Source organism: Eleutherodactylus coqui, chromosome 5 (assembly GCF_035609145.1).
Source record: "Eleutherodactylus coqui strain aEleCoq1 chromosome 5, aEleCoq1.hap1, whole genome shotgun sequence".
NCBI lineage: Eukaryota > Metazoa > Chordata > Amphibia > Anura > Eleutherodactylidae > Eleutherodactylus > Eleutherodactylus coqui.
In genome coordinates, this window is record NC_089841.1 from 44,589,059 (window position 1) to 44,601,464 (window position 12,406).

Genomic DNA, 12,406 nt, shown 5'->3' on the forward strand with positions numbered 1-12,406 from the left:
TGCGATGCTTTGTTCCTCAGCCAAATACTCCTCATTTAATGGGGTGTCTGGTTTAGAAAACGCTCTTCATATCCCCTAAAAAGGGGCGCTGGGCCTCATGTTCTCTTCTGTGTCCGCGTTTACGTGTGTGTGTGTGGGAGGATGGGGAGAGGATGTCACACCACGGATGCAGAAGAACTCGTCAGGATAGAGTCTTTAGGTTCTGCAGATCAGTAGTAGTATGACCGCCGCGGGGGTCCCACCACCTAAACTACTGTTTAAATTCTGCACCAAAATCCGCAAAGCCCCGTATGGATTTTGATGCAGAATGAAAATGGCTTATATCAGCCTGCAGTTCTGCATCCAAACTCAAACTGAGCTCTTTGGATTTTAACCCTTTCCAATCCACTGTCTGACCTCTGAAGACATTATGATTTAAGGCTGTACAGATCTGATGTTGGAAAACGCCCATCGGGGTTCTCTTACTGTATATTGCCAGCCTCTCTGCTGTCGGAGCCTATCCAACATGTCACCTCATGCAGTACTGGCTTTAGCCAGCAGATAGCGCTGTTGTATAACGGCAGAAAAAGAGTAAGGCCCTAGGAAAACCAGGATAGAAATTGGATTGGAAAGGGTTTAAGCAGAAGTCCGCCCGCGTTCACACGACGCAGTTCACAGTGGAAAAATTACTGAAATGTCACCTCTAAAATCCACATCTTTTCTATCAGTGGGCAAAATCTGCAGGTGGAATTTCAACATGGACAATCTAGTTTCCGTGCGTTTCCGCATCAAGGAATAATATAATCGCTACTTTTTAGCTTCCCAGTCGTTTCCACTTCAAAAGCCTGAATGCGGATTTTGCCCATTGACAGGGTAAATTCCACAAGCAGATCCGCGCTGCAAAAAGACGTGGATTTTAATGCAGGTTTTACAGGCAGAATTCCTTAATGCGGAAACACACGGAAATAAGATTTTCTGCAGCCCGCCCTCGGGGACCCCCAATGTTTGTCACACAAACATATTTGCACAGTGAATAGAACCCAATGATTTCAATGAGTTTGCTCACAATTACAGTAAAACATGCACATGCTCATACAAATCCACAATACCCATTGAGCAAATACGTGGCGTACATGCGCTTACACCCATTGGACACCAGGCTCTTATGGTTCTTAGACACTCTCATACACCAGTTTTGGGGAAATTGGTGAAATTCCAGTTTGGTTTTAACTAATTTGGACCAAGCCAAAGTTTTTTTCGAAATTCGTCGAACTGAGTAAACCCAACTTTTCCAAAGTTTGCTCATGACTAGAACCACACCTCAACCTGCTATGGGATGAATGCACTACTGGCTGGTCACTCCCATTTGTCAGTCTCACCTTCCTCACAGTGACGTCCCTGAAATCCAATAGGACACAGACACATGTAGGAATCCGCTGATCTGGAGGTGCAGGTCCCGCCATTAACACAGGAGGCCTCGTCACAGACCCCAATGCTGCAGTCACCTGGGTCCAATGGAAGAGCAGGTTAGAACAGAGCAGTTCATTAATGAGGACGGCTACATTACATGACCATAACTCACCCACGTCCGCTCCGCTCACCGCCTTCCCCAGCGGCCACTGCCTCATATCCACATTCCTGCCATTCACAGACAGGGACTGGACGCAGCCTTTAAACCCCCGGTTGGTCCCCGCTGATTTCACCAGCCAGTAGATGCTGGGGGCACCTCCAAGATAGAAGGGGGTCCGGAGGGTGATCTTACTGTACTGACCCTGGTGGAGGGGAGCAGAGATATCCTGTAATATAATACTGTCAGGCCACGTTACTATAGCCGTGTATTAATTATATAGGGGACATGGGGGTGCAGCTGGTCACCCTGAGTCTGTTCTGTAGGACAGGGGGGAGATCTACAGATGTAGCAAAGTTTTACTTGACTGTCATAACTTTCTGTGACAAACTGTCTTATCTTAAGCCATTGAACAACTATTCAAGTGGCAAATAATGGGGGCACAGAAAGTTACTATAATGCATTAAGAGTCAAGTTAAACTTTATTACATCTCATATTTAACTATTTCTACATCTCACTCTCAAGCTCTCTACATCTCGCTCCCTAGCCATATACAGTATCTTTCCATCCATCCATACATACATACGACTTGTATACACAATTCTATCAAAAGTAATTGGACACCTGAGCAAGAATCAAAAGTAGTTTGTATTTCCATATGTAAATACTCAGTGGGGTTCCTTCGTTCCTAATGAAATCGGATACTCTTCATGGTATATTTTCTACTAACAGTTGATAAACTTCATCTGATATTTCCCTCCATTCATCCTGCAAATGTCTGGCAAGTTCTTTCAAAGAAGATGCATGGTTTCGTCTACAATGGTGCAAGGAGTGTTGTCATTAAACAGTTGAGCAATGGAAGAACATTATATGGAGTAACAAATCACAATACTCCGTCTTCACATTAGATGTTTGTGGACGCCTGGGAAATGCCTTTTGCCTGGGTGTGTTATACAACAGTTAAGTACCGCAGAGGTTCCGTTACGGTCTGGGGATGTGTTACGTGACATGGTCTGTTGCTTGTAGTGACAAGACCCATGAACAGGAAGGTGTACCCTGATATTATAGACAATAATGTACTGCCCACAATGTGGCAATACTTTGAGAATGGTCAGCCATACTTCCAACAAGACAAAGCGCCTTGTCACAAATCCAACACTGTTTTACGTTCGTTTGAGGATATTGATGTTCCAGGATTGGACCGGCTGCACAGAGTCCCAACCTGAACCTACTGAACATCTTTGGGAGGAACTGGAATGTTGGGTCAGGAAACATGAACAGTGTCCATCTTCTTTAAGAGAACTCGCCGGACGTTTGCAGGATGAATGGAGGGAAATACCAGCTGAAGTATATCATACATTAGTATAAAGTATATCCGATGTCATTAGAATTCATGGAGAGTACCTGATGTCATTAGGGCCAAAGAAGCCCCACTAAGTGTTGACATATGGAAATAAATACTGCTTGTGATTCTTGCTCAGGTGTCCAATCACTTTTGGTAGGATCGTGTGGATCATACATTCATGTGGCTCTGCAAGTTCCATGAAAAGTGTTCTATAGAGCCAAAGTAAGAAGAAAAAAGTATATACATATTTGTTATTGCTGTAATGGTACCAAAATCTATATTTAATTATAATTACGTGCCTTGTGTAACCATCATTACCTGAGTTTGCCGGACCTTCAGCTGACAGTAGACCCAGGTAAGCGGACCTTTACAAATACTAGTTGAACACCCCTGCTCTATAGACGTCCTCGTCCTGTTAGCACTATGTGGTGACAGTTCTTAGCACTGTACAGCACTGTGTTCTGGGCACTGTATTATTTGGACCCAGTACTGCACTGATATTGGGCTTATATGATCTCTCCCCTGAAAATTGGTGATCCGGCCACAAACTTTTATACTTAGGCGTTGAACCGGCTGTGCTTCAGATATCTTACCGGTGATTTCCCAGACACTGCGACACTGTTATCCAGCTTGACCCATCCATTCAGACCTTCTCTGTACAGCGTTACAATGTGCCAAGTGCCGGGCTTGATCTTACTGTCACTTGTGATTACTGCAGTCCCAGTACCGCAATTATACCTGGAAGAGAAAAGGTTAATAGTACACAGATATGAGACCACCAATCCACGCACTGTCCGATCTCACTGTGTGCATGTGTCCATGTGACAGCGATGTGCATTGTGTGCATTGGTTTTTTACATATTTGGGTCATCTGTATTTATGGTCTTGCATGTAAAAAAATACTGAAAGAGACTAATTTTTTCTAGAACTGTTGGGCACTGATGCGTAAAAAACGGAAAGAGGGGAGGAAAATGAATGTAAATGAATAGACAAATAAGGACCTGGGTAGGACGGGGTTAAAGTAAACCTGCAATAAGTTGCACAATGTCTTCTCTAAGGGGCTTACCGGAACTGGACGCTCCTCCGAATAATGGCCAATGACATAAAGTCTCCCCGACCGTACTCATTTTCACCACAGTAGAGCAGTAAGCCATCATCACCTTCGGCCTGAAGACCAAGAGGGACACATGAGGTTCTGCCCACGAATCAGATCATAAACCATGTAGGTGTTGCGTCTTAAGAACGTGCAACCTCAATAACATAAAACAAAGGCACAACTGTGCAAAAGGAAACAAAAACTAAAGGGGAATGCCCTCCCTATCGTCCCCTAACCCGGGACGGGGCCCTGCCTACTCGGCAGACCGACCGCGCTGATAAGTGCGAGCCTGCACTCGAACCTGGGCCACTGACCAGTCCCTCACTGTGGGCCCTAGCACAAAACCAAAAGGAAAACAAAAACCAAACCAAAACAGCAAAGCACTTAGCTTTAAGATGCAAAGCTTCCACCTCTGTGTGTTGCACTGTCACTGTCCAACATAGAACTGCAGTGAATCATTGACCAGCACTGGAGTAACAGTGAGCACTGCTTAAATAGGAGCAGAGCTACTTAGCACCAGGTGCTGACTGACATTAATCTTGCAACCTCCACACCTCTCAGCTCCAGGAGAGGTAGGAATGCTGCTAAACCCTGGTCTGGCCTGAAGACAAGCTGGGAACCTCAGAACGGCTGCAACAGTAGGGTTGTCAAGGATTCGAAAAACATGTCTGCTTTCTCCCTTCTTCCAAAAACAGCACCACACCTGTCCACATGTTGCGCGTGGCATCGCACTTCGGCTCCATTCACTTCAATGACGAAGAGCTGCAATACCAGACACAGCCTGTGGACAGGGTGGCGCTGTTTCTGGAAAGAGAAGCAGCCATGGTTTTCTAATCCTGGACAACCCTTTTAATAATATTCAAAGGAATTTAAAAATATCCAGAATTCACAGAAATACAAATCAGGACAATAACATATAGGTCTATAGTCATCCATACTAATTCACAAGACTGAAGGCTTCGGAGCGGAAATATCTCAGCTTTCCCTGCTTGCTCAGTGTCTGCTTAAAAGTTCTAATAGCTCAGAGCTGTAAGAAAAACTCCCCCCACTCACCCCCGGCATTACAAGAGTTCATCGAGCATGGATCGATGACCCCTTCCATCTAATCTGCGGCAACGACAAGAAGCTTCCTGTCCGCAGGGGCCGATATTCCTGCAGAACAATTCTATCACCCAGTGGAATCTACCCCACGATGAATAGCCAAAGGAGTCCAACGTGCTACTAGATGGGGGGCTCTAATAAAGGGGCCATTCATTGTAACTGTTCAATAAAAAGTGGAATCTCTAACCCTGAGGCGGCTGTTTCTAAAATGGCGCATCTTATAGACTTACCTTAAATTCCACCGTGATTTGGAAGGTCTGGTATGAATTTTTAAGGGGCTCAAATGTCATATAAGAGTGACCGTAAAACTGAGGATACTGAACGTTAATATCTGGAAAAGAGAATTTTGTTAGAAATTTGCCCATTTTTGGAATTTTGCTACTGTAAAAAAAAAGTAGGTGGGTGGTGCCTCGCGGACGGGGCGTGGCATCTTACCTGACTGATTTACGGTAAAATCGTGTGTAAATTATAACACAAATCTACACACAGATTGTACTTTGGCTGACATTTACCTGATGTGTACCTCTACTTCTCGGAAAGTTTAGATACAACTTAGATATAACTGCTTAATTCTCCACTGACACATCCACAGTCCTACATAGCTAGTCAGGAATCCAGGAAAGCCGGGTCACTGCCCACTTGGCAAGAGCTGGAAGAACGTGGGTGACCGGTTTGATATTGACTATAATTGTGGACTGTAACTAGTTAACAGTGATGGCTGCCCATTAATCTCTGTTATATAGTACAATGCAGTTCATCATTGATTGAGGAACTGCTCCGGGGAAGGTCGTGTGCATGCCTCGTAAGTACAATGTGCCTGTAGGTGGTAGGAGAGCCAATACCCGCCACTATGCCCACATTGATTTCATAAAAAGCATGTGTGCCATCAGGTCACTCATTACATTCGCGTAAATGTGGCTGTGCTGCAAGACAGGGCACAACTCAGTGTCCTGAGATAACCCTTAGAGGAATATATGGATGGCATAGGGAAACCATAGTGTGGAGCCCCCTTATATGAGCTGGAATGAGGAGGATCCACTCTAGTGAGCCCAATCTACCTGTGTATTACACGGTTGACCATTCACTTAATGCAACTTTCCTCTGGAGATAACAGTTGATAACTGGTAGTTAAAAAAAACGCACAGGACCTTCAGTCACCGTCAGACCCCACTGGACAATCCTTCATGGGAGCGGAGGCATACTGGATGTTTTTGACGATCCTGTACAGCTTGCCCATATGATGGATGTGGTTGAAGCCGTCTCTATTGTCCGAGGGCTCAAAGGTCTCTCTGCCCCATATAACGGGACCAGAACTATAAGTAATATACCATATTTAGGGGCCATCCACAATGGTATATGTTCATCCCTGAAACACACACTTTTTTTGTCCCAAAAAATTGATGAAAATGAAGCGTTTAACGGATCCATAGGCTATAATGGTTTAAACCTAATCACTCAAACTGTATATTTGTTTGACTACATTTAGCCTTTCATACGTTTTTGTGTGTTTTAACATGTTATTTTCATATATGTCTCTCGCATATGTGAAACATACATGAAAGTGCCAGTGTGGACAAGCCCTTAACCCTTTCCAATCCACTGTCTGACCTCTGAAGACATTATGATTTAGGGCTGTACAGCTCCGATGTTGGAAGACGTCCGTCGGGGTTCTCTTACTGTATATTGCCATCCTCTCTGCTGTCAGAGCCTATCCAACGTGTCACCTCATGCAGTACTGGCTTTAGCCAGCATACAGCGCCATTGTATAACAGCAGAAAAAAAAGTAAGCCCCTAGGAAAACCAGAATACAAATTGGATAGGAAATAGTTAAAGGTTATGCCTCAGATATCCACAGGGACCCGGGAGCTTTCAGCTGCCTCTCTGCCTCTATAGAGTTACAGTTTACATTGGAAGATGCCCTGTGTGGTACCTACTGATGCCACCCAACCCTCATATTGTGTAGCATCGTAATGTGCTAAAATAATCATACAAATAGTGTATCATTATTGGTGACATTAACCCCTTCTTCCTTTTTTTTAATTTTTCCTACACGAGGGGCGGTTTTTTGCAGGACGAGTTGAAGTTTTCATTGGAATCACTTAATGTACCACATAAACTTGAAAACATTACTAAGTGGGGCAAAATGAAAAAGATAACACTCAAATTTCCCCATTTGGAAGGTGGGGTGTGTGGGGGGGGGGGGGGAGATTTATGGTGTTCATGATGCAGTACAAATTACATTTATTCTTTGGGTCTGTACGATTACAGCGATGTGGTACTACTTAGAAGATAAAAGACTTAATAAGAACGTATTTCTTTAATTTCTTTCTCCCGCCATTGTTTGACCCCCGTAAGGTTTCTACTTTTCCATCAATCGGGCCGTGTGAAGTCTCGTTTTGTGCTCAACAACTTTCAGTTTCGATTGTTACAATTTTAGAGTATTTAAGACTTTTTGGTTGTCTTTTCTTCAATATTTTTCTGGGAGACAGGATGACCAGAAAAGTACAATTCTGGTATTTTATATATTTTTTTATGCCGTTGATCGTGCGAAATAAATAATGTGATATTTTTTATAATTTGGACTTTTACAGATGCAGCGATTCCAATTTTTAATTTTTAAAAAAAATATTTTTTCTGATGCGATTACTGGGAAAAAGGTTTTTTACAACTTTTAATATTTTTTTAAATCTAGTGATAAAATAAACTTTCTAAAAAAAAATATTAATCTTATTTATACAGTTTATTTTTAATCCCTATGGAGGACTTGATTTGGTGATCGTTTGATCACATGTACAATGTACTGCATTACTTCAATATTGCAGTACACTGAAGTTTTACTGGCATCCTATTAAGCCCTGCCGCAGACCGGGTTTAATAAGAAGCCAAGAACAGCAGCCATGGGGCTTCCACAATGGCCCAGGTTGCCATTGTAAATGAACAGCAGCTTATGATCTCGTTGCAGGCAGGCTGCTCGGCTAAGAGAGGAACCCCTTCCCTCTGTTGATCCTTAATGCTGCTGTCAGAACTACCAGTGGAATCTAAGGGGTTAATGGTGAAGATCGACGTTATCCCTGATCCCCACCATTGTGACTAGGTGTCAGCTGTCAAAGACAGGCAATACCCGCTAAGTATACAGTAGGTTCGAGAGCCAAGCCCACAAGGCATCTGCCGTACATTTACAGTCGGCTGTCAGGAAGGGATTAATGGCCACATAATACTTCCACACAGGAGATCCATATGCCTTAAGTGGGTCGCCTTCATTAAGACGACCCTTTTAACTGTGTAACTAAATTCTGAAATCCCATAATGCACTGCTCTCTGCTGACAGTAAACGAGCAGAATTCACAAATGTGCTTCATACCTAACTGGAGAGGAAAACACCCCATAACGCAAGATCAGTACAATGCAGTAGAGCGAAGAATTTTACTCAACATCTAAAGACCCAACGATCAACGTACCATGTTGACACGTCTCTCCTCCTTTCCCGAGACTACAGTGGCATTGTGAGCCCCCGCGGTCGTAATCATTAAGGCAGAAGCTGTCGGCGGGGCAAACGGTTTCCTCACACGTCAGGTCGAAGAGTCTAGGAGGAGAAACCATCATATTTTTCCTAGCAGTCCTTATGGTGGTGGCTCTAGCTGTGGTGGTTGTGGCGGTAGTGGCAGTCATTGGAGGACTTGTTGGCTTGGTCATGGAGTTAAACGTTACAGAGTCAGCTGTTGTGCTCGTTTTTAGAGGAATGATCTTCGTGTAGGTCCCCGGCGCCATCTTAGTATCTATCACAAACTTCTTCTTACCTCCTGTTAAGCGAGAAAGTGGTTTGACCTGTGGAGACATTAACATGGGCTTAGATGGATCCCACAGCCACAATTTGACTCCCCAAATAACGTGCACAGTCGGAAAGTGTGTAAAAAAATAATGTTCCTTAGATGCCCAATCATATGTAACGGAGCTCCTGTACCCCAGTATGCTGTCCCCAAAGTCTTCCTGCACTGTATGGTAATGAGGTGTGGTTAGCGAGTTCTCCAGACCACATCTCCTGTTATATGATTGACATCCGACCCCCTCTGACTCCTGCAGATGAAGTCCTGCACATGTTCAGGGGTTTAGAATCCAGTGCATGTGCGTAATAGTGATTACAGATCTCTATAGCTTCATAGCTAGAGTATGCATACAGTAATATCTGGCTGGGATCCAGGTAGGTAGATGTCATGTTACCCCAGCATGCTATCCTCTGCCACCCCCACCTGGCACATGCACAGTTCAAAAAGGGACTTTGATCACAATTATGTGTATGTGTGGGGCAGTATGCTGCCCACACATGTATGCGAGTTATGCATACGCTAATTTTGGAAGTATGACACATGCGCAGCGAGTAGGACGCACAGTATCATATCCAGCTCGAAGGAGCTCAAGACATAAATAAAAAACCAAGGTGCGTGCTTAGAGACAATGAAGGGGAGACAACCCAAACTAGTCCTCCAAATAAAAACCCTCTGGACCAGTTATGCTAATTTGCATAGCAGTACAAAAATGGCGAATTCGGAGGACTGGGGGTCACGAGAAGAAATATGATCCCACAACTTTGGGTAGGATCGCAGTTATACACATCTCCCAAATGTTCCAGATTCAGCAGGACAGTCCCAGATTTTGAGGACAGTCTAGGGATGCCAGAGACATGTACCGCAGGAGCAGTCGGGATGAAGTTACATAAAAACAGCATACAGATATAGCAAACTTTAACTGGACTTGTAATGATAAAACGAAAAAAATAGGCTCCATTGGCCCTAATGACATCAGATACTCTCCATGGCATACTTTCTACTAATGTCTGATACACTCCAGCTGGCATTTCCCTTCATTCATCCTGCAAACGCCTGCAAATTCTTTCAAAGCAGATGGACGCTGTTCATATTTCCTGACTCAACGTTCCAGTTTGTCTCAAAGATGTTCAGTTGGGTTCGAGTTGGGACTCTGTGCATCCAGTCCAATCATGGAACATCCATACCCTCAAACCAACATAAGTGTTGGATCTGTGACAAGGTACATTGTCTTGTTGTAAGTATGGCTGACCATTCCCAGAGTATTGCCACATTGTGGGCAGCTGGGGATGAGCGAGCACGCTCAGATAAGTCAGTTACTTGAGCGAGCCTCGCTCTTCTCAAGTAACTGCATTCTTGTCCGAGCATGCGGCAGGGAATAGTGGGGGATAGACCTCTCTCTCCCCCCCCCCCCCCCCCCCCGCTGCCCCCCGAGCACTCTCAGATAAGAATGCATTTACTCGAGAAGAGCAAGGCTCGCTCGAGTAACTGACTTATCCGAGCGTGTTCGCTCATCTCTATGGGCAGCACATTATTGTGTAGAATGTCAGGGTACACCTCTGTGTTCATAGTTCTTGTCACTACAGCCAACGGATGGGGACCATGCCACGTAAACCATCCACAAACCATAACGGAACCTTTGCTGTACTTAATTGTTGCTATAACACACTCAGGCAAAAGGTATTCCCCAGTCTCCTCCACACCAGGTACGTCCATCTGATGTGAAGACGGAGTAACGTGATTTGTCCCTCCATAGAACATTCTTCCATTGCTCAACTGTCCAATGACAACGCTCCTTGCGCCACTGTAGACGGGCCAATCCATCTTCTTTGAAAGAACTTGCCAGACATTTGCAGGATGAATAGAGGGAAATACCAGCTGAAGTATATTAGATGTTAGTAGAAAGTCTGCCACAGAGAATATCCGATTTCATTTTGGCCAAAGGAGCCCCACTAAGTATTAACATGTGGAAATACATACTACTTTTGTTTTTTGCTCAGATGTCCAATTACTTTTGGTAGGATAGTGTATCTTTTCATATCTTGTATACTATATTTTTAGATCTCTCTTTGATTATATCCTTTAGTACCTTGTGTGCGTATTCACTTCTTTATTTATCACTTTAAGTAACCTCACTTTAGCAAACTGGTTCTCAGGAATTGGGGGTAGATTTCAAACATTTTTCATGGTATTGAATACAGTATATGTTGTTGGCATTAGTATCGCTCTATATGTGTTTGTAGAAATAAGGGCCCTTTTACACAGGGCGGCCTGTGGGGTGCGCATGCCGGACAGGTCGTCCCAGTGTTGATCGCTCCTGTGCTTTTTTCACAGGTCAGTGAATGGAGCTAGAGCGGGTCGGGGATCATTGCACCTGCTCGCCATTCACAGTAAACAGGCAGTAGTTTATAAGTGAGTGACTGCCTGTTTACACTGATAGATACATCATTCAGTTTTCTGCACGCAGAAACTAAGTGACAAATGAGAAGAGACCAAATCTTCGTTGGTCATTCAGTTGGGACAAGCATTTACACAGACAGATAATGGTTCAGATTTCCGCTAAATGCAGAAATATGAACGATTTACCGACCTGTGTAAAAGAGTCCTAACTTCTGTTCCTGCTGCAGATCTTTCACAGCTGCAACTAACTTGTGGAAGAAATGTAAGCATGTTATTGTATAGCATATATATGTATCAGTGTTAGGCTGCCTGCAGACGGGCGGGTCGGATCCGGCGGCGAGAATTCTCGCCGCGGGACCCGACCCCAGCGCCTGCAGGGACGAGCGCGTACTCACCCGCACTCGGCGGCCCCGGCTCTTTCATGTGCCGGCTGCCGGCGCATGTGCAGACCGGAGCCGGCGGCCAGGTGAGTGACGTTTCTGTGCGAGGCTCTGCGAGCCCCGCACAGAAATAGGACATCCCGCGGTTTGTTTGCCGCGCGACATTTCTTGCGGCCAAACCGCAGCCGTCTGCATAGGAGTGCGTATTGTAATGCACTCCTATGCAGGCTTTCAGTGGCGGAAATCCCGCGGAAAATCCCGCCGCGGGATTTCCGCCCGTGTGTAGGCGGCCTTAGGCTGGGTTCACATGGGGAGGAATTTCTGTGCGGACTTTCCACATGGAAATTCCACCTGCAATCTTAAACCTGAGCCTAAGCAGCAAAGTGGACAAAATTAGCAAAATTTCTCATCCACGCCAAGCCGCGCTGAAACTGACATGCCGCACAAAATTCAAATCCCCGTCAATTGTATCGCCGTCTCTGCTGTGGGCTATCTCCTCTCTATGGGGAATACAGATTGACAAGTCACTTCAAACTTGCACGATTTTTTAAGCTGCCTTTCCGTTGCGGAAATCTCGCAGAATTTCCCTGCGGTCCAACTGCGGACATTCTGCTGGATTTCCGTCCCATGGGAACGTGGCCTTAAAGGGGTTGTACCAGAATCGTATATTATCCCCTGTACACAAAATAGGGGATAACATGCTGATCAGTGGGGGT

General features: G+C 44.8%; 1 protein-coding gene across 1 annotated transcript in view; it reads right to left on the reverse strand.

Annotated features, from left to right (window-relative positions):
* Nucleotides 1-12,406, reverse strand: part of EGFLAM (EGF like, fibronectin type III and laminin G domains) — a 118,113-nt gene that overhangs the window by 21,823 nt on the left and 83,884 nt on the right. Inside the window, exons 9-14 of the mRNA XM_066602407.1 lie at nucleotides 8,548-8,914; nucleotides 5,320-5,420; nucleotides 3,959-4,059; nucleotides 3,486-3,630; nucleotides 1,562-1,751; nucleotides 1,359-1,484 (exon numbers count right to left, since the gene is read on the reverse strand). Coding sequence (XP_066458504.1) covers nucleotides 1,359-1,484; nucleotides 1,562-1,751; nucleotides 3,486-3,630; nucleotides 3,959-4,059; nucleotides 5,320-5,420; nucleotides 8,548-8,914 — 1,030 coding nt within the window. The remainder of the gene's footprint in view (nucleotides 1-1,358; nucleotides 1,485-1,561; nucleotides 1,752-3,485; nucleotides 3,631-3,958; nucleotides 4,060-5,319; nucleotides 5,421-8,547; nucleotides 8,915-12,406) is intronic.